The 26,788-nt window shown below is 65.2% G+C and overlaps 5 protein-coding genes across 6 annotated transcripts; 2 read left to right on the top strand and 3 right to left on the bottom strand.

Moving 5' to 3' along the window:
* The first annotated feature begins 663 nt into the window (after nt 1–663).
* CHLRE_07g346850v5 (uncharacterized protein) lies at nt 664–3,649 on the top strand. Its single transcript, XM_043064480.1, has 7 exons — nt 664–775; nt 892–935; nt 1,048–1,200; nt 1,413–1,508; nt 1,608–1,720; nt 1,962–2,064; nt 2,297–3,649. Exons 1-7 carry the CDS (start codon nt 765–767, stop codon nt 2,488–2,490), a joined length of 714 nt encoding a protein of 237 aa, XP_042923048.1. The 5' UTR covers nt 664–764; the 3' UTR covers nt 2,491–3,649.
* A 2-nt stretch (nt 3,650–3,651) lies between these two features.
* Nucleotides 3,652–9,763, bottom strand: CHLRE_07g346800v5 (uncharacterized protein). Its single transcript, XM_043064479.1, has 12 exons — nt 9,356–9,763; nt 8,639–8,737; nt 8,333–8,463; nt 7,853–7,930; nt 7,525–7,635; nt 7,086–7,175; nt 6,658–6,716; nt 6,196–6,283; nt 5,723–5,821; nt 5,356–5,512; nt 4,623–4,892; nt 3,652–4,502 (listed from the first exon to the last, which is right to left on the bottom strand). Exons 1-12 carry the CDS (start codon nt 9,537–9,539, stop codon nt 4,225–4,227), a joined length of 1,644 nt encoding a protein of 547 aa, XP_042923047.1. The 5' UTR covers nt 9,540–9,763; the 3' UTR covers nt 3,652–4,224.
* Nucleotides 9,764–9,873: 110 nt separating this feature from the next.
* CHLRE_07g346750v5 (uncharacterized protein) lies at nt 9,874–14,328 on the top strand. Its single transcript, XM_043064478.1, has 6 exons — nt 9,874–10,623; nt 10,948–11,143; nt 11,277–11,810; nt 12,064–12,143; nt 12,356–12,462; nt 12,732–14,328. The coding sequence occupies exons 1-6, from the start codon at nt 10,030–10,032 to the stop codon at nt 13,999–14,001; spliced, it is 2,781 nt and encodes a 926-aa protein (XP_042923046.1). The 5' UTR covers nt 9,874–10,029; the 3' UTR covers nt 14,002–14,328.
* A 293-nt stretch (nt 14,329–14,621) lies between these two features.
* Nucleotides 14,622–23,273, bottom strand: CHLRE_07g346698v5 (uncharacterized protein). Of its 2 annotated transcripts, XM_043064477.1 has the most exons (13): nt 23,009–23,103; nt 22,723–22,728; nt 22,476–22,642; nt 22,142–22,290; nt 21,432–21,506; nt 21,070–21,130; nt 20,745–20,806; nt 20,164–20,283; nt 19,306–19,760; nt 17,217–19,061; nt 16,666–16,800; nt 16,374–16,491; nt 14,622–16,149 (listed from the first exon to the last, which is right to left on the bottom strand). In XM_043064477.1, exons 3-13 carry the CDS (start codon nt 22,579–22,581, stop codon nt 15,661–15,663), a joined length of 3,615 nt encoding a protein of 1,204 aa, XP_042923045.1. In that variant the 5' UTR covers nt 22,582–22,642; nt 22,723–22,728; nt 23,009–23,103; the 3' UTR covers nt 14,622–15,660. The 2 variants fall into 2 exon arrangements, with proteins under 2 accessions (XP_042923045.1, XP_042923044.1); XM_043064476.1 differs by having other exon boundaries at nt 22,476–22,728; nt 23,009–23,273.
* A 48-nt stretch (nt 23,274–23,321) lies between these two features.
* Nucleotides 23,322–26,773, bottom strand: CHLRE_07g346672v5 (uncharacterized protein). Its single transcript, XM_043064475.1, has 4 exons — nt 26,709–26,773; nt 26,071–26,640; nt 25,231–25,936; nt 23,322–24,978 (listed from the first exon to the last, which is right to left on the bottom strand). The coding sequence occupies exons 1-4, from the start codon at nt 26,741–26,743 to the stop codon at nt 24,586–24,588; spliced, it is 1,704 nt and encodes a 567-aa protein (XP_042923043.1). The 5' UTR covers nt 26,744–26,773; the 3' UTR covers nt 23,322–24,585.
* Nucleotides 26,774–26,788: the final 15 nt, after the last annotated feature.

Here is a 26,788-nt window from a genome sequence, read left to right as displayed (position 1 = left end):
TCGGAATGTTGCTGCCGGGGCCAGCTGTCGCACCCGGCCTTGAGTGACAACACGGTAATGTAGCACTACAGTTCATTTTACTCTTACGTGACTAAATGACAACCAAAGCCCATAAGCCCAGTAGTTTGCTACCACTGGCTTAGTGTGCAGCCAAAAACTGCTGTGCATGAGCCGGCATGAGCGTACGTAAGCATGAGCATACATAAAGCATGGGTTTATCCATGTGGCCCCAGTAGCTAACGCCTTGGCCAAAACAGCAGCCAAAACGCGATCCCCATAAATTGACCTGCTACGAATTCGTAGAATCCCGATCTGGTATCACGAACATGAGTTACATGGCACGCGCTTGTGGGGATTCCATCCTCCTAGTATGGACCAACGCGTCCGTGGCGTTCCTGCAAGATCATTTGCAATCACACGCAGCCAGTTGTCTACAGTATTGAAAGCACTTGCCTGCAGCATCGAGGGGCCCTGGAGGCACAAGGGGGGCTCCGCGAGGCGGGCGGGCGGCACTCCGGTCCCCCGCGTACCAGTGCGCGCGTCCGCCATCGAACCTCGCACCAGCCACTTGTCAGGCAGATCGGGCGTCGCCATGCATGGGCATGTAAGATATATATAACTTCTTTTACAGGCCATAATACACAGCCTTCCTTCCAAGCTCGAGTGTAGCCGTGATATACTTGCCATCGCGCTTCTGCACGAGGAAAATGGCCTGGTCCCTCGCCTTCGTCGCGCTCAGCGCATTTGCGCTAGTATCCAGCGTTATGGGCCACGGGTAAGAGGCTCGGATCGGATGCCGGCGCGACTTCTGAATAATTTCGGTTAAGCAAAACCAAATCACTGACAGCGCCGCGAACCATTCCACTGATTGCCGATTATTCGATGGTGCAGCGGTGGTCTTCACGACTGGACTTTCTTGCCGGAGCCGTCGCCAGGTATGCCGTGCACGTCGATCGCTCGCACTCGCGGTCACACAAAGCGAGGCTGGGTAATGATCCAGTGCTTTGATGGAGTTTATGTTTCGGCACTAACATCACATGTTTTCAGGTCAAGAGTTCATCCGGTACCAGGTCGCCAGCTGCTCAAGTTTCGCGCCGGTGCCAGACTCGGCGAACCTCGGCCCCCTGCCCGCGTTTCCGTCGCCGGCCTCGCCTATCCAGGTTGTCTCCGGAAGTGCTTCTATCTTCTACTATCTTGATGGTAGGACCTCTGGATTGTGGGGGACGCCGGCATCCCGGGGCGCAGACCAGGCGGCGCAGGGCGCGCCGAGTCTTGCACTCTTGCATTACTCAGCCTCTGGCCCCGCTCTGGCCTGGCTCCCCAGTGTGGCTCCCCCCGCCGCATGTGACCCTCTCTCCCATCTGGCTACCCCTGCCTCCCAACCCAGTACCCACCACCCACAACGCGCATAGGCAACTGCACGGACCGCGCCACCACCTGCATTGACATGGACGTGAACATCACACTCAACGGCCAGCCGTACGCCGGACGCCAGATCAACGGCTACGGTGAGCAGGTGGACACATGGCGTGGGGCTGATGGGAATCGGCCAGGGGGGCGGGGACACACATGTACACACACACAAACATACACACGCGCCTCCATAGGCTTCATCGGGAACTGCTCCAACCCCAACGACCTGTACCGCCACAACGCCAGCCGCGGCGACGACCGCTTTAACATGATCTGGTTCAACAAGGAGAACTCCAACACCACCGAGGTGAGGCTGAGGGGGGACGGAGAAAGTAGTGACTAAGCGGGAGTGGAAGCGCGACGAATAGGAGTTAGTGGGGCCGCGCGAGAGGAGCAAAACCGGGACGCGCAGCACACGGCACCCTTGCAACCCAACCGGCAGCGTTGGGATTCGTTGTGCAGAGGTACGTACCGGGCACGATGACGCTCTGACACTGTCCGTGGTGTGCCGCACCGCTCGACTCACGCACGCGCGTACCTACTTTCAGGACGGCAACCTGTTCGGTGCGGCTCCCAACGTGTTTGTCAGCCGCGTGCCGCCCGCCGCCGACGCCCTTCGCTCCCTGGTTCTGTACCCATCGCCCGAGGACAGTGAGTGGTGCCTTGGTGGACAGGGGTGGGCAAGAGTTGGAAACGACGTGCATCGGCGCAAGTTTTGAGTGCAATTCTAAGCTGCTCCCGCACGTGGGTGACACTTATTCGTTCCGCCGCCCATTGCATGCATGTTTGTTGGATATGGAAACACCCGGGCGTCTTTGATGATAACGGTTGCTTGCTGTTGAACAGCACTGACCCTTGCGTGTGCGTGTGTGTATGGCTGCAGGCGTGCCCATCTGCTGCGACCTGGTCTACAACCCCCCGCCCCCCGCCGACTTCTTCACTCAGGGCACGTTCTGCCGTACCCCCGCCCCGCCGCCGCCCAGCCCTCCCTCGCCCCCCAACTCTCCGCCACCCGCCATCCGCCGCGCGTCGCCCCCGCCCCGCCGCACCCCTCCCCGCAAGCAGCTGCCCAAGTAAATGGTCAGTCGGCATTGCGCCCCGTGGGCACCTAGCATGCAAATAAGCAAGGCACTTGGCGGTTGCACGAGCTGTGCGGGATCGGAAGCAGGTCAACGGCTCCCCACGACGGTTGTGTGGTGCTGCAACTTGACTGCCGCATTGCGCCCCGCCATGTGGGGGTTGGCTAAGGTTGTTGTTGGCGGCTGCTTCTAAGTCGTTCTCTGTCCTGGGCACCAGGTCGTGTCAGCACTGAGGCTGGTTAGGGACCGGGAGAGTCGAAGGGGCAATCGCCCTGCGTTGGCGGGTCAGTGCCCGAGCTAGTAACCGTATCTAAAGCATATATACCATAATTCAATGCATGTTTGGGCCTAACTCGCATGCCACATGCCTCGACATATTAAGAATGCTTCCTTCGCTTTGGCTGCGGTGCGGTCTGTCACACTAGCGGACCTTTGTGCATGAGAGCCCTGTTCACGTTATCATTAGCAAGCATGACAGAAGTGTTGAAAGCGTGGAATACTGAATAGTTCGGAGGACCCACGCACCGGGGATTGTGGGCATGGCTAGGTTAGTTTCGTGTTCCATTAGGCGCAGGAGAGTGATCTGCCAGGGGTATCGGCATGGCAAGCGCACCTTTGAGGCTCCCCCCTCTCGTACTTCTGACAAGAAAGGTGGCCCTTCGCCCCAAGGGAACGCGGCGTGTGGGAAGTCGGATAGGCGTGGCGGTGTTATGTCAATGCCATTTGTGATGACACGTAATTCGCATTGCAGATCAATGGAATGAGCTGCGAGCTTATCGCCGGGAACTGGGTATGTATGAAGATTGTTACAGCCGCATGCTGTGAACAATCGTGTGATTGTTGCATGCGTAGACACTGTTGTGTGAAATGGGTTGCGCGCTGCAACTGGTGCTGGGCTGTAGCTACCCCTCTGTTCGTGAACGGCATATGTGTGTGTGTGTACGGTATGTGTGTGATTAAGGACGAGAAACGCATGTGCGTGTGCGCATGTGTGCGCATCAATAATATGGCTACGGGAACTTCGGGAAGTACGGGTCGCTGAGGGGGATTCATGCAGACGCGGCAAGCCATCGCACAGCAGGACAAGAGGTGCCAATGGCGGCGGTGGAGCACCGGGGCCGCGACAGAGGTCCCACGGCACGAGATGTAAGAGCTGAGCTGCGATTACAGTGCCCTCCCCGGATGCGGCATGCCCACGGTGTACTAGGGCCGTCCGTGGCTGTCGCCAACACCGCGTCCACACACGCCAAAGGAATGTGTTGCGCTTGCGCCTAGAACAGACGACCACTCAGGACGTGTAAGAGGGCTAGCGCGGAGACAAAATCGAACTATCTAGCTCCTCACATCAACGGACATACACATTGACCGCAGTAGCCTGTGGCCCCATACTGACTCACAGATCCACATACACTGACTCCGGCGTTCGACCAGCCGCGCGCTCGTATGCCGTCCAGTGGTCAACTGTAAAATGTTGGGGTCTGTGAATACACTGCACACTAATCGGGACTGCGACCGTACAATCGCAAACATCGGTGCGTCTTGGCTCGCGCCGCCACCTCGTCAAGTTCTACACTGACACGCTCCCACTGCACAGCGTACGCGCGAGGGCTTGGGCAACCCCAGGAATCCATACATGCGTGTCCTGCCTGAACGAACAACGACAACAAACAACAACAATCACAACAACGCAACTTGCGCTCCGAGCCAATGCTCCCTCGCCGTCTCGCCCGCCTCACTTCGTGCCCGCTTTCGCCAGCGCAGCCTTCCGCCGCACGTCAGGCAGCAGGTCTTGAAAGCTGGCCGTGTCCAGACTGTCCGCCTTCGTGCCGGCAGCCGCGGCCGTAGCAGGCGCCGCAGGCGCCACGGCCGCGCTTGTGGAGGGCGAGGATGAGGGGGCGGTGGCTGTGGCGGTGGCGCCCATGTGTTTGCGCACGTGTCGTGAGAGCAGCTGCCCCGTGGCTGGGCCCATGCACAGGCCGGAGCCCTCGTGCCCTGCCGCCACGAACAAGCCTGCGGCGTGTGTGGTAGTGGTGGTGGTGGTGGTGGTGGTGGTGGCAAGGCGTTTGAGTTGAAGGGGACGGTTGGAAGGGTTGAGAATGGCAGCACGCACACACGCCCCCTCACACGCACCTGGTGCGCCCGCCACAGGTCCCACCATGGGCAGCCCTCCCACCGCGTAGGGGCGCAGCCCCACCCGCACCGACATGCCCGGCACGCCGCTGTCACCGCTACTGCTGCTGCTGCTGCTGCTGCTGCTGCCGGCGCCAGCCGCCGCCGCCGCCGCGGCCTGCGCCGCCGCGGGCTGTAGCCCGGGCAGGAACAATGCGGCGCGCTGCATGATGGCTGAGACCACTGCTGGGCTGGGGGTGGCCTCCCAGCCGCTGAACTCACGACTGCTGCCTGTGGTGTGGGGTGGTGGTGGTGGCGGTGGCGGTGGCGGTGGTAAGGGGTGGCTCAATGTAATCTCAACCAAACCAAGAAGCAGTGGTGGTGGTGGTGGTGGTGGTGGTGTGGTGGTGAGGGGTTGGCACGTAGGTGGTGGGGGGTTGATGCGTGAGGGCGGGCGCGCGCATCGGTAGTGGGTCAGGGTGGGCGTCAGCAGACGCACCGCTGCAGTACCGCCTGCCCCCTGCCCCCTGCCCCCTGCCCCCTGCCCTATCCCATGCTGCCATGCCACGGTACATTGCCCCACCCCACACGGCCGCCCCCATGGCCCGCCCTCCGCCCCACACGGCCCTATGCCCCACACGGCCCTATGCCCCACACGGCCCGGCCCCACACGGCCCCGCCCCACACGGCCCGGCTTCACACGGCCCCGCCCCACACGGCCCCATGCCCACACGACCCTATGCCCGGCACCCACCGATGAGTAGCGAGCCGCTGGCGCTGGTGGTGGCGGTGAAGGTGATGTCCACCTCGGCGGACCCGGACCCGGGGGCGGGGGCGGACATGGGGGCGGACACGGGGGCGGACACGGGGGCGGACACGGGGGCGGTGGGGGCGGAGGCGTGCGCATAGTGCTGTGAGAGCAAGCGCAGGGGGGGGCGAGAGGGGGCGAGAGGGGGCGAGAGGGGGCGTGAGGGGGCGTGAGGGGGCGAGGGGACGGGCGTGTGTGGAGGAAGGTGGGGCTGGCGGGATGCAGGAGTTACGCGGGTGCCGCACCTGCCGCACACAGGCATACGCATACACACGGCACACACGGCACACACACGGCACACGCACGCGCACACCTTGGTGTAGCTCATTTCCATCATGCCATGTACCACCCGCGGCATGCCCGCCGGCTGGGGCAGCTCCAGCAGGTGGCCGCGCCGCGGCTGCAGCAGCGCCTGCGGTGGGGCGTGTGTGCGGTGTGTGCGGGGCATGGGCGGAGTGTGTGTAGGCGTGTGCAGGTGTGTGCGGGATGTGCGCGGGGTGTGTGCGGGGTATGTGTGCGGGGTGTTGCCAAGGCGCTGTGGGCAGGCCGTGGGCAGGCTGTGGGCAGAGGCAGGACGCTTGCAAGGGCAGGGTGTGCGCACACCATGCATGATTACGTGCCACGGTTTGCACACAGGCATGATCGAAGAAGGAGTAATAAGACAGCACCCGGAGACGGCACTCGGAGTTACACGGCTCACACGGGTCACACGGGTCAGGTGTTTGTGCCACACACGCCACACACACACGCGCACACGCACACACGTACACACGTACACACGCATACCTTCCACTCGGGGTCGTGTGTGGCGGCCGCCAGCAGCCCGCCCGTCCACACGCCCGCCGCCAGCACCAGCGCGTGGCGCGCCCGCACCCTGCACGTGCGCCACCAGACAGCCGCCGCGACGGACGACACAGCGCGGTGTTCACAGGGCATTCACTTACCGGCGGGTAGCGTATAATGGACTAGCTAAGTGTACAAGGATGCGGAGGACGCGGAGGAGGAGGCGCGCTGTTGCCACGCGGGGGAAAACAGGTGTGGAGGTGCATTACCGGCGATGGGCGAGCGGTGACGCACGCGGCACCTCGCCCCGCCCAGCCGCCTGCGCCTCGGCACACGTGGCGCATCACACATTCCACCAAAAAGCACGCACATCCGCGCTGGCCTGCGGCCCCCTTGGGCTGCTACCGGCGGTCCCGGCCTCACCACACCTCGTGCCTTTCCCCACACCCACCCACACCCACCCACCTGCCGCCCTTGGTCTGCACCACGTGTCCACCCCCCGGGCCCGCCGCCAGCTCCAGCCCCTGTGTGCGCCAAGGTCGTGGGCACCAGCGTCACGACGGCCAAAGAAGGACAGAGATTTCTTATGCGAGTTGTTGTATGTCCATCTAATTACTGAAGCCATTGATTTGCACACTCCCGAGGGACACCGTGACCCCTGCCGCGAACCCCCCCCCCCCGGCGCCTTCCACAAGCATTACCTCTTGCAACTAACACTGCCTGCGCTCCGCTAGTTTGGCTCAGTTTGGTCTACTTTGAGCTGATATCTACACCCCCCCCAGGCCCCGCCTCCGCCTCCAGGCCTGCAGCCGCCCCAGCCGCTAGCCGCTCACCTGCACCTCCCCGCCCTCACTTGCACCTCCCCGCCCTCACCTGCACCTCCCCGCCCTCACCTGCACCTCCCCGCCCTCGCCCATGACGTCGGTGAAGCCGGGCGCAGCGCGGCACTGCTCCAACAGGACGTGCGCCGCCTTGCGCCCGTTCTGCGCACACATGAGAGGGACAATTTTGAGAGTTCGTGAGATGGCATCAAGACACGGCTGCCTGTTTGTGCGTTGTTCTTGATGGTGTACTGTAGGCAGTACAAGCGATGGAAAGCACATGTACGCTTCTGGTGTACGTGTATGCGTGTCTACGTGCGGAAGCATGCAAGCGTTCACAGCCCGGGAGATCATAGCCACCGCTGAACCACCACTGTCCACGCTGCCACACACGCACACACACACACACACACACACACACACACACACACACACAAGCAACTCCGGCACCCTCTGGGCGGGGCTTCGTTTTGTTTTGTTTGAACACACACACGCTCCATCCCGCGCTCACAATCTGCGTGTCTGCCTGTACCAGCAGCGCCGCGCCGCCGTGCGGCAGCGCCAGCCCCGGCTCCGCGTCTGCCAGCCGCCGCCCGTCCATGTAGCTGGCGCGCACACCCACCTGCGCCCCCGGGCAGCCGGCCAGGAAAGACACGCGTAGGCAGGGTCGGTAGGCAGGGACACAGGCAGGGTCGGGGCGCGCAGAGCGCGGGGGCAGGTGCAGGCGCGGGGATTGCAGGTGCAGGTGCGGGCATTGTGGGCGCGGGATGTCCGAACCCCAAGAACCCAAGACCTCGCCCCCGAATGTCGCCCCCTGATCCTCAGCCGCGCGTGCTGACCTCGTTGAGGTGCATCTGTCTCTCCGACAGCGCGGCGGCCTCGGCGGGCGAGGTGGCCACTAGCAGCGAGCCGCAGTCCTGGGGGCGTGTGTGTGTGTGGGGGGGGAGAGTAGGGAGAGAGGGCGGGAGAGAGAGAGGGCGGGAGAGAGGGAGCCGTAGGCGGGGAGAAGCAATGGGTAGGGAGTAGTAGCTTAGGGCACAGCAGCGGGCGACCGGAGGAGTGCGCCAGGAGGGGGGCACACGGGCGCGCACGCCCTGCCCTCTGTCCGCACCCCTACGCCCACCGGCACATACCCAAGCGCGCACAGTCGCTTCACCCACCCCTCATCCCCCCAACCCACCCACCAACCCGCATCCCGACCCCTCCTCCCCCCCACCCCCCCCACACACCCCCCCACACACATACCCCACACCCGCCAGCAGCTGCCGGCACACCTCCCACCCCTGCACCTGCCACTCGACGGCCTGCACAGCTCTCACCTGCCACTCGACGGCTGCCCGGAAGGCCGGGTCCGCCGCCACCAGCCGCTGCCACAGCGCCACACTGCGAGCCGCCAGCGCCCAGCCCACGGAGCCCGGGTTGCGGTGCGCCATCCACAGGTAGCCCTGGCCTGTGGAGGTTGGGGCGGGGCGCGGGTGTGTGATGGCTGCGGGGTGATATTAATGATTGGTCAAGAAGAGATCAAGTTGTAGCCAGGCAGTGTGGTACAGCAGGCGCGGTAGGGTGGGGTGGGGTGGGTAGTTTATATTAGGCGATCAACACAATTGAGCTGCCGCATCACGCACCTGCGCCTGTGGCTCCCGCGCACAGCCCCTGCCGCTCCAGCAGCGCCACGGACAGACCCGCCTTCAACAGGTCGGCGGCGGCGAACAGCCCCACAATGCCTGGGGTAGCGGTGGCGGTGGCGGTGGCGGTGAGTGTGTGTGTTAAAGAACGAAACGAAAGCCCGCCCAGACGTGAGTGTGTGTTAAAGAGCACAAGGAAAACGTTGCGCAAAGACAGTGTATGCGTGAGTGTGTGTGTATGTATGTGTGTGTGTTTGTATGTGTGTGTGTGGGTGGGTGGGTGTGGGTGTGGGTGTGGGGGGGGAGCGTAAGAGCGTGTGGAAGGTGAGGGGTGGGGTGGGGACAGGGCGGGTTGTGTCTGGGTGAGGAGGGAGACGGGGGGGCCGCGGAGGGGCCAAAGAGGGTGAGGTGGGCTGGAGGCGCAAGAACACGATTGCGGGCGCAGTGGCGGGGGTGGGGGCGGGGTGGGCGGGTGAGACTGTCGAGGTTAGATGCATGGGTACCCACGCCTGAGGGCACGGCCCCCACCGGCCCGGGCCAGGACTGTACGGCGTACTGCCTCACCCACAGCCCAACGCAAGCCCGCACAGCGCCCCCCCTCACAGCCCTCCACAGCCGTGTAGCTTTACTGCACAGATGTCTTATGGACATCCGGCCACAACGTTATGCGCGGCGTGCTTGACGATCCCGCACAGCCAACGTCACACCAGCACCCACCTGCGCCAACGATGACCACGTCCGCCGTGAGCGTGTCATCCGTCGCTGCTCCGTGCGCCAACACCGCACGTCGCTGCTGCGCTGCAACATGTTGCGGACGAGCAAAATGTAGACGGCGTGGCGTGCAGCGGCCAAGGGCCGGCAGTCTCGACCGGGGCGTCTGCACGCGTTGAGTGGTCTGCATGTCGGCACCGACCCTTCCCGCGCTCAATGATAGTCCTGCTTTATGCAGAGTAGGGAAGATGTCGAGGCCTATGTATGATTGTTTGAGTTCGCAGCGTGGGCGCGTGCAATTGGAGCGCCGAGAGCACTTCCGACAAAGTCGAGTGCTGACGTGCAAACAAAATGCTGCGTAACGCTTGCAGCCTACAGCTCGTTGAATGCGTGCATCAACAACTATAACTATCCATGTCGGCAACAGAGCGAGCAAAACGGGCCCTGTTCTGCTTTCAATCGTGGCGCCCATGTTTGGGCTGAATCCTGCACTGCTTATTTGGAGCGAGCCCAAAGCATTTTTACTAGTATCATGATATTGATTATGTATCGCGACCATATGTAGGCCGCCATGCTTGGCCTGTAGAAACCATTTCTGGCATCTTGTTGGTTGGCGCCCTAGGGCCCGCGCTGATATAAAAAGCGGCTCCATAACGTATACAGTAGTGCGTCCCAATTGGATGCCTGCGAGAGGCTGCCCAGCTGGCACACCGCCCCTGTCTGTCGCCGCGCAGACGACGCTGAGGGCGTCGCTTGCACCAGCGCTGCCATCCAAGCAGGTGCCCCGCCGGCAATCGCTGCTCCCCGGGGTGTCGCTGGTAGCTTCCCTCCAATCATCAGCCGTCGCCGGTACTGCCGCCTGTGTGAGCAAACAGCAGCAGCAGCCGCGCGGCAGCCGTGTTGCAGCCGCCTGCCGCCCCGCTCTAGACGCCGACGCGGCTGCCGCTCCAGCGGCTGTAGCAGCTGAGGACGCCGCGGCGGCGTCAGGGCGCGCCCACAACAAGCTTGACGGCAGCATCCCTGGCGGTGCCGCCGTCATAGCATCTGCCAGCTCCTACCAAAGACCCTCCTCCACCAGCGTACCGCCAGCGGCATCACCTATGGAGAGCCCTGAAGGTGAACCGGAAGCAGCGGCGGCCGCTCCTGTTGGCGACTCGGCCGCGACCGCGGCTGCGGCCGGCAATCCGGCAGCGACCAAGGGCGGCCACCGTGGCGTGCTGGGCGCCGGCGGGCCGCCGGGCAGCTCGTTACACACGAGCAAGCGCGTGCCGCGGGTGCGACCGGCGGGCGGCGTGGATGGGGCCGGTGCTGCTGCTGTGCTGCTGTGCTGCTATGCTGCTATGCTGCTATGCTGCTATGCTGCTATGCTGCTATGCTGCTATGCTGCTATGCTGCTATCCTGTGGGCCGGAGAGGGATTAGCCCTAGGCCAAAATCTGTGCGCGCGTGCGTGCGTGCGCGGGGGGGGTTAGTTCATTTCAAACCCGAAGAAATCCAGGGGGTCGCGATTTCCTACAACGGCAACCAGCTCTCAAGCCTCATTGCCATATGTGTGCCTCCACACGCCGCCGTTGCTGTGTTCATGTTGTGTTCGTGCAGTCGATGGTCGTACAGGCGGCGGCGGTGGTGCCCGCCGCAGCGGAGCCGCCGCCGGCGCAAGCAGCTGGCGGCGGTGACCATGAAGAGGCGGCGACGACGACGGCGGCGGCGGCGGCGGCGGCGGCGGCGGCGGCTCCCACCGGCCTCCCCCAGTTGATGCAACAGCTGTTTCCGGAGTTTTGCCCCAGTCTGACCGGTGAGTCGGCCCGGTCACCACCTGACACCCGCCGCCTGCCTGTCACCGCACACGGCACGCGCATCTTTATTCTAACTTCGTAGCCGTTTGCAAAAGGGTCGCGTGACGCCTTGTTATTTCTCTCATGCTGCAGCTGCCAAGAACCTGGTCCGGCGGCGGCTGGTGATCCTGGTGCCGGCGGCGGAGATTGCAGCAGCAGCGGCAGCAGCAGCAGCCGCCACAACCAACATGGAAGCTAACGCGGCAGGCACCGCAGCCGGCGCAGCCGCATCCCTGGACGGGGCTCTCGCAGAAGCAACAGCAGTCGGGTCCAGGCCGCACCCGGCAGGCGTGCTGGTGGCATCAATCGCCGTTGCCGCATCGCCAGGAGACGTGATCCAAATCCTGGCCCGCCAGGGAACCGGGAGTTTTTCCTGGACGGGTGGCGTGCCAAACCCCTCCAACTCCCCGAATCCACCGTCACCACCTGTCGTACATGCCAGTGGCGGCGGCGGCGCCCCGGAAGGCGGCGGCCCAGTGGCGGCGGCGGCGGCGGTGCCGGCGGCGGCGGCGCTATCGGCGGCGGTGGCGGCCGCGGCGGCGGCGCTGCCTGGTGTGCCGGTGGCGTACGAGGACGACCACCTGGCGGTGGTGATCAAGCCGCCGGGGATTGAGACGCAGGGCGGGGGTGAGCGGGCGCGTGTGCGTGTGCGTGTGTGTATTGACGGAGGCAGCAGGTGCGGGGAGAGGTAGGGTCGGGGCGTGTGTGCACTACTGTCGGCCGCGTCAGCTGCCCGCGTCCAACGCCGCCCGCGGCACGTCGCAACTGCATACCGTAAGTGTGCTTGTGATTACTCAATCCCGGTTTTCTCACCCACGTTTACCCCCACACGCTTATCCGGTCTTTCTCGCTCTCCTCCTTCCTCCCACCCACCCCTCAGGTCCGGGCAGTGTGCAGGGGCGCATCAAGTACTGCCTGCGACCCACACCCCTGGTGGGCGCGCTGAACCGGCCGCAGCAGGTGTGTGTGCGCAGGCGTGTGTGTGTTCGCGGATACGCGCGCACAGCCACACGCGCATAGCCACACGCACACCGTCACACGCACGCAAAGTCACATTCACACTCACTCCCCCCCCCCACACACACACACTCACTCACTCCCTCACACACACACACACTGACTCCCTCACACACACTCCCTCACACACACACACACACACACACGCCTCACAGGTGCACCGGCTGGACCTGCCCACGGGCGGGCTGCTGCTGGTGGCCAAGACCACGGCGGCGCTGAGGAGCATGGCGGCGGACCTGGCGCACCGCCGCATGAGCAAGAGGTGCGGGCAGGGGCGCAGGGGGGCTGGAGGGGCGGGGAGGGGGGCAGAGGAGGGCGGGGGCGGAAGGGGCGGGTGTGCGGAGGGGCGGAGGGGCGGAGGGGCTTAGGGGCGGAGGGGCGGAGAGGCAAAGGTGGGAGGCGGGAGGGGCAGGGGGTTCTACGGCACCATTGCAGAATGCACGGCTCAGTCATGAAGACAGCAACCCCGCACGCGGGCCCCTCGCCTGCCCCTGGTGGTGATGGTGTTGCTTGGCGGCGGTACTGCCACAGGTACTGTGCGCTGGTGCGCGGCGTGCGGACAGGCAGCGGCGTCATTGACCTGCCGCTCGGCGGCAAACACTGCGTCTCCTCATTCGCCGTGCCGCCGCCACCCGCACCACCTGCGGCGGCGGCGCCGCCGCCGCCGCCTGCAAATACGGCCGTGGCCGCCGCCGAAGGCGGCGGCACGTCTTCGGCAGCAGCCGCAGCCGCAGGCAGCGCCACCGGTGGCGGCGGCGCCGCCGCCGACGTCAGCAGCGGCCCACAGCAGCAGGTGGTGAGTGTGGCCAGTCCGCGGCACGGCGCCCTGACGCGGGTGCTGCTGTGGCCGCACACGGGCCGCACGCACCAGCTGCGGAAGCACATGGCCTACACAGGCACGCCAATCCTGGGTGACGCACGCTACCGCGCCGGCCGCTCCGCCGCCGGAGCCAAGGTGGCGGCGGCTCGGGGCCTGGCGGCGGCGCAGGCGGGTGGTGGTGGCGGTGAAGGAAACGGCGACGGTGGGGAGCCGGCAACTGTTTCGCGTGGTGGAAATGGTAGCGAGGGAGAGGAGGCCGCGGCGGGATTGGAGTTTGAGGCGGCGGTGGCAGCGAGGGGCGCGAGTGCGGAGCAGGAGAGAGGCGGTGAAGGCGAAGGTGAAGGGGAAGGCGCGGGAGCAGGCGACGGCAATGGCGGTGGCGGCGCCAGTGACAGTGAAGTGGAGGAGGTGGGTGCGCTGGTGAAAGAGGATGGCGAGGACTGGTGGAGGGTCTCACGCAAGGGTGCCGCTGCCGACATTGACGGCAATAGCAGCGTTGGCGGCGGCGGCGGCGACGATGGCGGCGGTGACGGTGGCGGCGGTGGTGGCGATGGCGGCTGGCAGGTGTACCGGCCGCCGGTCGATGCGGCGTGGGCGCGGCGCGTTGCGGCACAGACAGCCAGAGGCTGCGCTGCCGCCAGCATCGGCTGTAGCAGTGAGGGCGCCGGTGGCGGCGTAGGCGAGGGAGCGGAGGGCGGCAGTAGCAGCACCGCTCCCAGCGGGCAGTCGGGCGACTTCTTGAGCGACGGCACGCCCGTGTCGCTGTGCCTGTGGGCGGTGGGGCTGCGCTTCCGGCACCCCATCACGGGGGGGCGCATGGAGGTCGACATTGGCGGCTGGGCGGACGCCGTGTACGACGATATATTGGCGAGGGAGGCGGCGGCGGCGGAGGTGGCTGCGGCGGCGGAGGTGGCTGGCGTGGCGGAGGCGGAGGCGGCGGGCGTGGGTGCGGCAGAGGCGGTGGTGCTGGCTGATGAGTAGTGGCAGTGTTTGTGGGAGGCAAGCACTTGGAGCGAGGGTGGACACATTGTCGTGATTGCTGGCGACACGAAGGATGCACGAGGGATGCACGTTGTGCGGTTTCCGTTCCTCGTGTTGTAAACACACAAGGAATGCGTGCGCAAGTTTACTGAGGGACGCAAGGACGTGGCTGCGGCGGGCCACGCGCCAGGGCCGGACGCGGACACGGCCCACGTGATCTACTGTGGTCCAGGTGGTGCTGGGGTGGTTGAGTGCAACTGACTGCTGGTTGAATACTAACTGACAATACAACTGTCACTGTAACTGTCACTGTAAGTTGAAACGGCTTGCCGCATGGTCGCCTCTATCTCTTGCCTGCCAGCGTACCGTATGCGGCAGGCCGCGGGAGCACTAAGCCGCACAGTGTGCGCAGCTGTAATGGCCTCAACCAGGATACTGCTCGGGCGTGAGTAGGATTTCAGCGGAAACGCGGGCTGTACACGTCAAGGATTTAGCACGCACACACACACACACACACACACACACGCACACACACACACGCACACACACACACACACACACACACACACACACACACACGCACACACACACATACACACACACACACACACACACACACACACGTGGGGCCTGTCAGCTCGAGTAGCTGCAGGTGCAACTGATGGAGCTGCCATGCACTGTGCCCCATGCTTCAACATCCTGCAGTCGTTTACAGTAATATAAAGGCGCGCACGCGCGTACACATGAGCATGCACATTCTCACACATGGCTCAACCCTCTCTCCATTGCTTCACAATACCCATACAAGGCATCTCGAATCAAGTGGACACCCACCTGGACACACTTCAGCCAACCGGGGCTCGCAGGAGACACTACAACCCGCAGAGGTACAAGCTTCTCACACAGCACTGGGCCAGTGTCCCCCCTCCCCACTTTTTGAACATGCGGGCAGGTGAATATATCCGGAGCTCACAACGGCGACACAGCTGCTGGGCAGCAGCGGCGACAGCGGGCCGAGGTGTGCCTCTAGACGCGGGCAGGGACTCCTTTGGACGCGGGCATTGTCTCGTCACAATATCACATGTACGCGTGCGTAACCTCCGTGTCAGAATAATACGTGTCGTGCCTTGGCAGGCGCAAAAAGGCCACACCAGGAAGAGGAAAGACCGGGACTCCAGGGAATAAAGACAACGCACGAACCCACCAGGCACAGGGATGGCTGAGGGAACACGCTCAAGGAAGAGCGTCGCGTCACAAGAGCCACACGGCTGCGCATCTACACTGGCACCGGCACCTGCGCACTTGTACACACAACTTTGCACCGCTGTCATATCACCAGTATCCAACAACATTAACACGCAATAACTCCGCTTTCCACCATCTCAAATCCATCTCCGCATCCATTTCCTTACAAGCACTTCTGTTGGTGCAGCTATGCGCCGCACCCAGCGCTGTATGTAGCTGTGACCCGTCCCTAAGGGAGCATCCCTGCCCCCGAGCTACCGGCACCACAGAAGAAAACAGCTTATGGCAACACCCTGCCACTAGCTACTGGTAACACAGAAGAGACCGGCGTAAGATAACACAGGGAAGAGCTGGGCACTCCTGATAGGGAGCGGCTTTGCAGCCGCGGCCACCAACTCACTTCCTCTCTGTAATTCAAGCGTCCGGATCCTCGGCTGGCACATCTGGCGACGGTGGCGGCTCTACCTCCCCAGCAGGCGGCTCCAGGTCCTGCTCGTCTCCGTCTGTCACAGGGCTCGGCGGCTCCACCATTGGCGAGGGCGACGGTGGATCCGAATCGTATCCGTCGTCGCCGCCGCCGTCAGAGATGCCGCCAGGAGGCATCGGCGGCGGCTTCGGGGGACGGCGAGGAGGCTGCGGCGGCGGCGACGGCAGCCGGGGTGGGCGCGGCGGGTTAGGAGGCGCCAGCGGCGGCGGCTCGGGGCTGGGAGGGCTCGGGGGCTGGGGCGGGGGGCTGGGCGGCCGCGGCGGGCGCGGCGCAGGGCTCGGAGGGGAGGGAGGGGACGGAGGGCGCGGCGGGCGCGGCGGGCGCGTCGGAGCATTCGGGGGCTTGGGCGGTGACGGCGGCCGCGGTGGCCTGGGCGGCGGCCGGGGCGGAGACGGGTTCCGCGGGGGGTTGAGCGGCTGCGTGTGCGGTGGGGACACGGGGAGCAGCATGGCGGGGCAAGAGTGAGACTCAGAAAACAGGAGGGGAGCCGCAGCCGCCGCAAGGGCTGAGACGATTCGTCGTGCTGTGCGTCAATGCCCGCTTCCAAATGCTATGTATCCGTTTGCTCGGATTGCTGACCCCACACGGATTGTTGACCCCACACGGCACTCAATCATTACACACTCGTTTGATGACTCACCCGGCGCGGGCGAGTGGGTGGCGGCATGGGGGAGGGAGGCCGCGGCGGCCGCGGGGGGCGGCTGGGCGGCCGCGGCGGCTGAGGCGGCGGCGCGGGGCTGGGCGGGAGCGGTGGGGGCCTGCGTCGTTGTGTGCGATGCGTTGTCAGACGGAGACAAGATACGGCATTGGGTAGCTAGGTGCGTCGGAGACTGAAATCTGGCCAGCGTTATTATTCGGGGTTCGGCGACATCAACTGCACATACGCAGGAATGCACGAGTCGTACATTTGTTCCGTGCTTCAAGACACCAACCTGGGAGGGCGGGGGGGCTTGGGTGACGGCGGCGGTGGGAAGGGGTTGGGCGGCGGGCGCGGCGGGCGTGGCGGGCGTGGCGGGCTTGGCGGCTCGGGCGGGTCAGGCATGGGCGGGCTGGGCGGCCTCGGCGCCCTGCACGTGTGTGTGTGGGGGGGATGGGGTGTCGGGAATGCAATGAAGCGTTGTGTGTGTGTGTGTGTGTATGTGTGTGTGTGTGTTTTGGCCACGTGATTTGTGGTGAGGTATAGCCGTATGGTGCCGTGTTGCGCCTGGCAAAGGCTGGGAGCACGGGCGGGCGCTGCGCCCCGCTTGCACTTGCACTTGCAGCCGTGTCGTGCGTGTCGTGCGTGCGGGTACGTGGATGAGCGAGAGTGTGTGGAGAGCATGTGAGAGACCGCGCCAAGTCCCCGACACCCTCTGGATATCACACACACACACACACCTGGGTGGGCGCAATGTTTTCAGTGTGCTCTTTAACACACACACACACACACACACACACACACACACACACACACACACACACACACACACACACACACACACACCTGGGTGGCCGCGGAGGTGACGGCGGCGGCGATGGCGGCGGGCTCGGCGGCCGCGGCGGCCGCGGCGGCTGCCGCGGGGCCTTGGGCGGGCTGGGATTCCTGGGAGGGCTGGGCGGCCGAGGTGGAGAGGGCGGCTTCTTCTGACCGGCCGGGTAAGGTGGCGTGTCAGGCTCAGGGCTGGGCGGCTCAGGAGGCGTCGCTGCCATATAGGCCGGCGGGGAGAGGCCAGGAGCGGGCGAGTAGGCGGGCGGGTAGGACGGCGGGTAGGAGGGCGGGTAGGAGGGCGGGTAGGAGGGCGGGTAGGCGGGTGCTAAAGGGGGGTAAGCGGGTGGCAGCGGCGGTGGTGCTGAAGGAACGAGAGGAGAAGGCGGCGCGGGTGAGGGCGGGGAGGGAGGCTGGGGGCTGGGTGGGGCTGGGGATGGGGGAGAGGGCGGTGAGGGTGGCTTGGGGCTGGGAGGAGCGGGCGAAGGCGGAGAAGGAGGGCGGGGGCTGGGCGGCGCAGGCGAAGGCGGGGAGGGCGGCGCGGGGCTGGGCGGCTCTGGGGATGGGGGAGAGGGCGGTGAGGGTGGCTTGGGGCTGGGCGGGGCGGGCGAAGGTGGAGAAGGAGGGCGGGGGCTGGGAGGTGCGGGAGAGGGTGGGGAGGGGGGCCGGGGGCTTGGGGGCGCTGGGCTGGGAGGAGGAGACGGCGGAGTGGGAGAGGGAGGTGCGGGGCTAGGTGGTGCGGGGCTAGGGGGCACTGGGCTGGGGGGCGCAGGGCTCGGAGGAGGAGACGGAGGAGAAGGAGAAGGCGGCGCAGGGCTGGGCGGTGCAGGGCTAGGGGGGACCGGGCTGGGGGGCGCAGGGCTGGGTGGAGGAGAAGGAGGAGAAGGAGAAGGCGGCGCAGGGCTGGGCGGTGCAGGGCTAGGGGGAACCGGGCTGGGGGGCGCAGGGCTGGGTGGAGGAGAAGGAGGAGAAGGCGAAGGCGGCGCAGGGCTGGGCGGTGCGGGGCTTGGGGGGACCGGGCTGGGGGGTGCGGGGCTAGGGGGCATCGGGCTGGGGGGCGCGGGGCTGGGGGGCGCGGGGCTAGGAGGCACCGGGCTGGGGGGCAGCGGGCTAGGCGGCGGCGGGCTGGGAGGGACGGGAGAGGGCGGTGCGGGGCTGGGGGGCGGCGGTGAAGGAGGGCTGGGTGAGGGAGGCGGGGGCGGGGGCGACGGAGGAGACGGTGCCAGCGGCTCAGGTGAAGGTGGCTCCGGGCTCGGCGGGGGTAGCGAAGGCGGCAGGGGCGAGGGAGGAGGTGGGCTGGGCGGGGGCGGGCTGGGCGGGGGCGGATCCGGAGGTGGCGGGCTGGGTGGTGGTGGGCTGGGCGGCGGGGGGCTGGGTGGGGGCGGGCTGGGTGGTGGTGGGCTGGGTGGTGGTGGGCTGGGTGGTGGTGGGCTGGGTGGTGGCGAGGCGTCAGGTGGCGGCGGGCTGGGCGGCGGCGGCGTCTCTGGTGGCGGCGGGCTCGGCGGTGGCGGCGTGTCCGGCGGCGGGGGGCTAGGCGGCGGCGCTTCCGGCGGCGGCGGGCTAGGTGGCGGCGGGCTAGGTGGCGGCGGGAAGGGCGGCAGGAGGCTAGGCAGGCGTGGGGTTGGGCTGGGCGGAGGAGGAAGCTCCTCAGGTGGTGGCGGAGGGGGCAGGTCAGGAGGAGGCGGGCTGGGAGGCGGAGGGCTGGGCGGTGGGGGGCTAGGAGGGGGAGGAGGCGGAGGGCTGGGCGGCGGCGCATCCGGCGGCGGCGGTGGGGGTGGATCGGGGGGAGGAGGGCTTAGGGGAGGAGGACCCGCCGGCGGCAGCTCCGGCGGCGGCTGCGGCGAGGGCGGCGGCGGCGGTGACCTGAGGTCGGGCGGGAAGAGGCAGGCAAAGGGAGGTTCAGGCGCGATTACGTCGTCAGACATGGATGGTAGTCAACATCAGTAGGCTGAGGACCGCGGGGCGCGCTGTGACGCGGGAGAGCCCAGCCTTTTACGGTGCCTTCACCATCCATGGTGCAACCGCCCCAGCTTTTACAAGGCTCACGGTCTGGTATGGGAGGGCAGTGCCTGACGTCTGACTAAACATGTTGCAGTGCATTACTTACGAGTTCAGGTTGATGAATGGTGGAGGCGGGTCAGGGGGAGGAGGCGGGGGCGGGTCCGGCGGCGGCGGCGGCGGCGCGTCCGGCGGCGGTGGCGACGGCGGCGGTGGGGATGGCGGCGGCGGCGACGGCGGCGGTGGGGATGGCGGCGGCGGTGACGGCGGCGGCGGAGGTGACTCGTCCTGCTGCTGCAGTGGCGGCGGCGGCGGCCGGCGGCGAAGCCGCGGCGAGCCCGGCGGCGCATCCGGTGGCGGCACAGCCGGCGGCGGCGGCGGCGAAGCCGTGCCGCCGCCGGCGGGGAAGGTGAGGCCGTTGGCGCTGCAGGTGTTGCAGCACGCCACGTCTCCGGAGGGGTCGGCCTCGTTGACTGCGAAGCGGCAGTTGTCGGCGGCACCGGGTGTCCCGGGACGGCATACGTCCGTCCAGGCGGCGCAGGCGGCCCGTACCTCGTAGCACACCTGTGCATGTGCATGTTACATGAGGGCGCATTTGGTGGTGTCTGTGTCCAGGTTGTGTTTGTGTTGATGGGGGCGACGGCAGACGACTTCAAGTGCACACCAAGAACGACGCGGTCTCCACATTTCTCGTTAGCTAGCTCGTCGGAGGAAAGCACTCTGGGACTTTTGTAGGCACGCCTTCAAGAGGGCAGCGCGTGCGCCGCCATTGCACACGATATGCCCGATTCGAAGCCCTTGCAAACACGGGTCACGGCGAAAGGCCCAGGTGTTGCCAGCCACCTCCCCCCTACTTGTATCCTGTTCCCAATGTTTTTTAACGTTGCAACCCCCAACTCCCTTCCCCCTGCCGCCGCCGCCGCCTCCTGCTCCGCCGCCGCCGCCGCCGCCGCCGCTGCTGACTCACCTCCATGCTGGCGATGCCGCCGCTGGCGTCCGCCGCCGCGCCCAGCCCGCGCACCACCAGGCTGACGTCAGCGGCGGACCCGTCCACGTAGTCACTGCCGTACACCAGCGAGCGCTCCACCTGTCGTACAGTGTGTTAAAAAACGAAACGAAAGCCCGCCGTGTCGTACAGTGTGTGTGTGTGTGTGTGTGTGTGTGTGCGTGTGTGTGTGTGTTAGCAAGCACACAATTGTGAGAGTCTGGGAAGCACATTCAGCCGGGTTCACCGGGGCCGTGGTGGACGCCACATGCGCCACGTGCGCCGCCGCCGCGCCCGGGTGCGCACTAGGCACGGCACGTAGATGCATGTCGCTTGCACGTGCCCGCTCTGACCTGGTGCCCGGGCACGCCACCACGCCCCGCCCACGGCAACGGTGTACCCCAGTATCTGGTGCATGTAGAACAATCCACACAACAGCACTCGCGACGTGTTTCTTTTCCTTTGCTCCCTGTGAGGTGTTTCTTTTCTTTTTGCTCCGTCAGACAAGTTAAGCGCGAACTCGTTCCGTGTTACTCGCCGTACGTGGCGTGGCGCAAACGCACCTGCACGCCTCCCGCCGTGACGCTCACGACACCGCTGGTCGCGTTGCAGGGCCCCGTGGTGGCTGCAACGGCACAGGAGGGCGGCACACACGGTTGGCGACGTCTGAGACACACCGCATTACTCCTGTACCCTTGTGAGCGTGCCTCCGCACGCCCGTGCGCCCACACGCCAACCCCGCCAACCCCACCATGCCTTAAGCACGAATGGCCTACACAGGGAAGACCCGAGAATGCGCCCAGGCCGGCGGCCTAATGGCCCGTGCCCGGGGAGCGGCGCACACGCACTGACTTACTGACTCACTGACTCACTGACTCACTGACTCACCCATGCTGAGCGACAGCGCCTCCACGCGGTTTGCCAGCAGCGTGCAGCACTGCTGCTGGCTCTGTGAGTTAGGACGCGCGTGATTGCGTCACGGTGATCATGGTGCACACATACGCAAGTTAAGCAGCCAAGCACAGCAGCATACACAGCATCTCGGAGTGATACGGCATTCTTTTGCTATCCCAAGTCCGACCCCATTTCCAGCCCAACCGAATACGCCTAGCACCAATCCTTGCGCACGCAGTCCCACAGCTCTAGCCCGCTTCGGCGTTGGCTGCCACCGACAGCCCTGAATCGACCCATCATCGCAACCCACTCAGCAAACTACCAACTTCCAACCACCAACCGCCAACCGCCCTCACCGTGCATGCTTTGGCCTCCAGCCGCAGGCAGTACACCACGTTGCGGCTGGGCCGCTTCACGGTCCGCCGCACACCCTGTGTACGGCACACATGCAGGAGCAGTTTGAGCAGTGCAGGCGGCGCAACGGCGCACGCTGTTTGTTGCGGGAACCTGACGTGCGTGTTGCCCTGCTGCTCAGTGAAATGAAGCAAGCGCGGCGCCCGGGCGCAGCCTAATGCCGGAGCGGCGGAGCCAATCCACGGCATACCAGCGATGTGCCATGTGCACTACCGTGTGTACGGCACACCACCATCAATCTGCGGCCCCAAGTTGCGCTGCGTCCCTACTAGGCCCGCATGTGCGTGCAGGTGGCAGTGCTCTCGTGCGCGGCGCGTGCATGGACTCTCCTCGTCCTGGATGTTCGGGGCTCGCTTGCCGGTGCCGCTGCGCCAGCCGCCTCTCCCACGTGACGACCAGGCGCCAAATCCCTTTATGAGCCCACGCCCCGCACCCGCCTACGGCCTCCACACCACACTATAGCCCCCTCCAGATCCCTGCTACCCAAGCAACCACAACGTGCGTATGACGGCGTATGCTGCCAGCTACCGTACGTGGGAAAGCCCACCACATAGTCACCCGCCAGCCGTCGCCCAGGAGTCCGTTCGCCGCCCCGCCCCCCCAATGACCATCCACGCCCGACCCCTGCAATACCCACACGAAACACACTTACCACCAGATTCCAGGGACTGTTGTCACAACGGAGGCCGGGGCGTTTGCAGTCCTGGAAAGGGAACGCGTCCGTCTGGAGCAGTGACCTCACCCAACTGCTGCCGACGCCCACACCCACGCCACTGCCCCAGCTCCCCACGCCACGCACGCCTGTGTAACAGCGCACGCGTGGGGGCGCAGCGGGCGTGTGTTGGTGGATTGCATGTGAATCAGCGTGAGGGTACTGGTCAGCAGGCAAGTAACGCGGCATGTCCAGGCGAGCAAAGCATTACATGCGGGATGACACAGCAGCCGAGTTTGCGGCAGGGTCTGCCTTGCGAACCACCCTACCCCACCTGCCGCGCTTGTGGAGGTTGGCAGAGTTGCGGCCAGCAGCAGTAGTAGGACTGCTGGCAGCGCTGCTAGTCCCCAGGCTTGAGGTTTGGCCTTTGGGCTATACATTTTGCTGTTATGGCGGCGGCATCCAGGTCCGACGGAGGCGGCCTGTAAGACTGAGCCGGCGCTGTAGGGCCCAGCCCACATGTGATGTTTATGTTTGGTGCTTGTCGCACGCCGTCAATGCTGTAGCACAACTATATTTACCGGCTTCTGCAAGGGACATGTGGAAAACAGGGCCGTGCAACTAGTGTTTCGTGGGGCATGCTGGATGATGGAAGAGTTGCAAGCGCAGACGGAAACCAACAGACCAGTTACAGAAATGACAGCATCTTACGAGCAGACATAGTTTATTATGCAGGTGCGCCGCCTTCGCGTTCTTCGTCCGCGCGGTTGGCCCGCCACTAGTAACGTCGTTGCTCAAAACGCATTCGATAGGGCTCCATAATCGCGCTTGCTGAATGTCGCATGTGCCATGACATGGCACACTTACCACGATGGCATATGGCAAAACCTCACGCGCTAGCTGCAGACGCGCGATGGTCGCCCGCCATGCTTCCGCGCAAGCCAAGCTGTTTCCCGAAATTGCTTTGTTAGTTGCCCTGAAGCTAGATAGCGCAGCGTAAAACGAACGTCCTTTGGCCCCGTCTTACACTCCGCTTGCACACGCTTGCCACTCTGAAGTCTGCGCTGCGGTGTTTCCAAGCAGCGTCCAGCCTAAATACCCTCGCCTTATCACACACAAGCGCGAGCTACTATGTAATTTCCCGAGGCCGTTAATTTTTCACACTTGATGCGCAAGCGATCGCTGCCCTCAGCAACCGCGGCCATCACTCGACAATCGACACGTGCCCACCAGGAACTTTGCCCGCCCGCCCCCCAAGCCCGCCGACCAACAACACCATCACGAAGGCTCCGACCCATCATCATGCTCCTATAATACATCACATCCATATGTAAGCACCCCTCCAAACTCTGGCGGCCCAACCCGTGCGACAATTGGTCTTCAGCTGTCAAACATGCACCTCGCACACACTCGAGCCTCCCCTGCACTCCAGCAAAAGTGGTCCCCGGTCCCCCTCGCTCTCTCCCGACCAAAACCTACCCCAAACCTCACATCCTCACCGCAACAGCCATCGCTCAAAGCAACAAACCACTCCAACTGAAATTTTCTTTTTGGGGTCCTTTATTGGCCTGATTGCTCTGATCGTTCCTGGCGCACGCCTGGTGGTTGTCAGCCCAGCAACCTTCATGACCAGACGAATCTCTCTTTAAACTACGCCAACTGCCGCCAACACTCTTGTGTTCTTCATACTAAGCAATGCACGCCAATGCCAGCATACGTAAGCCCATCCGCAGCCTGCCGCAGCCACCGCAATCCCAGCGGCACCAACACATACCTGTATGTGACCCCTGGGAACTCCCAGAGGCCGCAGGGCACATCCGCGTTGCCTGACACCAATGATACTAGCAACAACGACTCCGCCGTTCATCCTCCTGAAACCACACCCCATTACGAACGCCCCTGCGATAATACCTGTGACACCCTCGTCTCCCAAATCACCGCTCTTGTAGTGTACACACGTCGCCAGCAAGGAACCCACACCGGTTCCCCGCCTGCGCACCAACCCTCCGGTACAGATTCCACGCCGATTGCCAGTGCAAACCAACAAGGAAGTGCGAGCCACACGCACGCAAAGCAAGCATTAATGTCCTATATTGTTTCTTCGACGCCCGCCGTCGCTCGAATCACCCGTGCTCAAAGGGCCCGAGGGCTTACCACCCAGCGTGAGTAGAGTAAAACGTGTTGAGTGTAAAAACCCATCACTATATCGACCATGCATCGTTGCCCTTGTCGAGCATACTAAAGCAGCCGTGGTTGGCGTGGGGCGATTCAGATGGTCTGGGGACCCTGGCCTCTCCAACCAACGCGGTGCTTGCACGAACTTCCGACGGCTTGCACGAACTTCTTCCAGCCATTCAACTCTCAAATGTACACAGCAGCAGCGCAGTCACCGAGCCTGCTGCATCATGCAAAGCTTCTTCGAACAATCTCTTTCAGCACATTCTTCAGATATTGTACACTTGCGGAGCAGGTGCCTCCGCCTGCGGCTGTGCCGCGCCCGCGCCGGCGCCGCCAACGGACCCCGTCGGTGAGCTGTTTGCTCGCGCCAGCACCTCCAGCCTCAGCCGCCGACGACGACGCGGCTGCCGTACCTCGCCACCACCACCACCACCTCCACCACTGCCCCCGCCGCCGCCAGCAGCAGCGCCCACCGCCGCTGCCACCGCGGCGCCGCCGCCGTCGCGGCGGCCGCGCACCGCCGCCACCAGCTGCTGCACTGCGGGCTCTGTGGCGCAGGGGCACGCCACAAGCGACAGGCGCTTCAGGCGCGGCAGCGCCGCCAGCTGTAGCAGCCCGGCGGCGGTGAGGTCGGGGCCGGCAGACACCAGCCGCAGCTCCTGCGGGTGCGACAGGCCGGACGGGAGCAAGGAGGGGGCCCGGGGGCCGGGATTGAGCGTGTGCAAGCATGACAGGGTGAGGCGGCGAGAATCGCACAAATTGAGCACATGATTGACTTGTGGCGGTGCACTGCTGGGCAGCGGTGCCGGCATGGATTGGGCGTCAAGTGGCGCCGGCAGCAATACCGTATTCAGGGCCGACTGCCTGAAAGTTCAGTTTAATTCTCGTACCAACCCCCTGCGACCGCGCACCTGCAATCGCAGCATTCCGCTGCTGCCATCAGATGCTGCCGCCTCCATCTCCTCCTCCTCGTCCTCCTCCTCGTCCTCGCCGCGGCCCCAGCTGCTACTGCCGCTGCTGTAGCCGCTGCCGCTGCGCGGGCTGCACACGCTGCCGCCGCCGCCACTGCCGTTGCTGTCCACCGAGCCCTGGCGACTCGGCAGCTGCCCCTGCTCCTGCGGCCGCCCCTGCCCTTGGCCTTGCCCCTGCGCTTGCCGTCCGCTCTGCTTCGTCTTGCTCGCGCTCGCCGCGCCCTCCGCCGCCTTCACCAGCTCCACCAGCACTGAGTCGCGTGCTGTGCTGAGACCCGACAGCTCCAGCGTGACGAGCCGCCGCATGCGCGGCAGGATGAGCCGCAGGCCGTGCTGCGCGAACATGCCCCCCAGCCGCAGCACACGCAGCCGCTCCAGCGGCCGTGCCGCTGGCGTTGGCATCCAGGGCTGCCGCTCCGCCGCCGCCGCGGCGGCGGCGGCGGCCGCCGCCAGTTGGTCTGCAGGCAGCCACACCGCCGCGGCGCCGGCCGCAGCGACCGCGTTGGCCGCGGCGGCGGCAGCGGCGGCACCGCCTGGCAGGGGAAGACCGGCATTGCCGCCTGCTCCGTTGTCGTTGTTGTCGGCTGGCAGCCGTGCGGGTACGAGGTGGAAGTTGCCCAGTCGCAACTCCCGCAGGTCAGGGCAGCTGCGACATCGAGTGAGAGTATCAGGCGCGGTCGGACCCCGCGAGCGTTACGGTGTGTGAACGATGTCGTACAACCCGAACGATACAGCCGGAGCAAGTGAGCACCCCACCCAGGCCAGTTACCCAACTCTCACCACGCCAGCGCCGCCAGTCCCTCGCCGTCCAGCTCCCAGCTGGGTCCCAGATCCAACTTTTGCAGCCGCGCCGCCGGCTGAAGGCACCACAGCGCCACCCCTGTTGCCGGCACGCCACTGCCGCATAGCACCAGCGACGTCAGCGAGCCCGCCTGCTGCTCGCACACGGCGCGAAGCCCCGCGTCTCCGAAGGCGCGGCAGCGCAGCAGCACAAGCGACTGCAGCTGTCCGGCCAGTGATGCGAAGCCGCTGGCGCCGGCCACACGTGTGCTGGTGAGGTCCAGGTGTGTGAGCGAGGGGAACTTGGCGCACGTGAGATTCGACACGCCGGCGTCGGTCACGGCCGTGCAGCGGCGCAGCGACAGGCTTCGCAGCAAAGGCAGCGGCGGAAGCGCGGCCAGGCCGCTGTCCAGCAGTGAAATGACGTCTGTCGTGGCGTCGCCGAGGTCGAGGCTGGTGAGGGTGGCGGAGGCGACCGATAGCGCGCGGAGGTGCGGGGGCTCGGCCCATCGCGGCGCCAGCAGCTCGCTGGGTTTGCACGCGAGCAGCAGCTGCTGAAGCTCCTTGGCGCTAATGAACAAGCAGCATTTCACGTCCAGCACTTGCAGATTTGTGGAAGCAAACGGGCTGCTGTTGGCATGCGACGCTGCTGCCGACCCCGCAGCTTGCTCATCGCTCTTCTCGCTCTTCAGGAACGATTCCAGGCAGGCGCCAGTGA

This window comes from Chlamydomonas reinhardtii, chromosome 7, assembly GCF_000002595.2.
Source record: "Chlamydomonas reinhardtii strain CC-503 cw92 mt+ chromosome 7, whole genome shotgun sequence".
Taxonomy (NCBI): Eukaryota; Viridiplantae; Chlorophyta; class Chlorophyceae; order Chlamydomonadales; family Chlamydomonadaceae; genus Chlamydomonas; species Chlamydomonas reinhardtii.
Note: the sequence above shows the minus strand (reverse complement) of the source record. Positions and strands in the feature narration are given on the sequence as shown.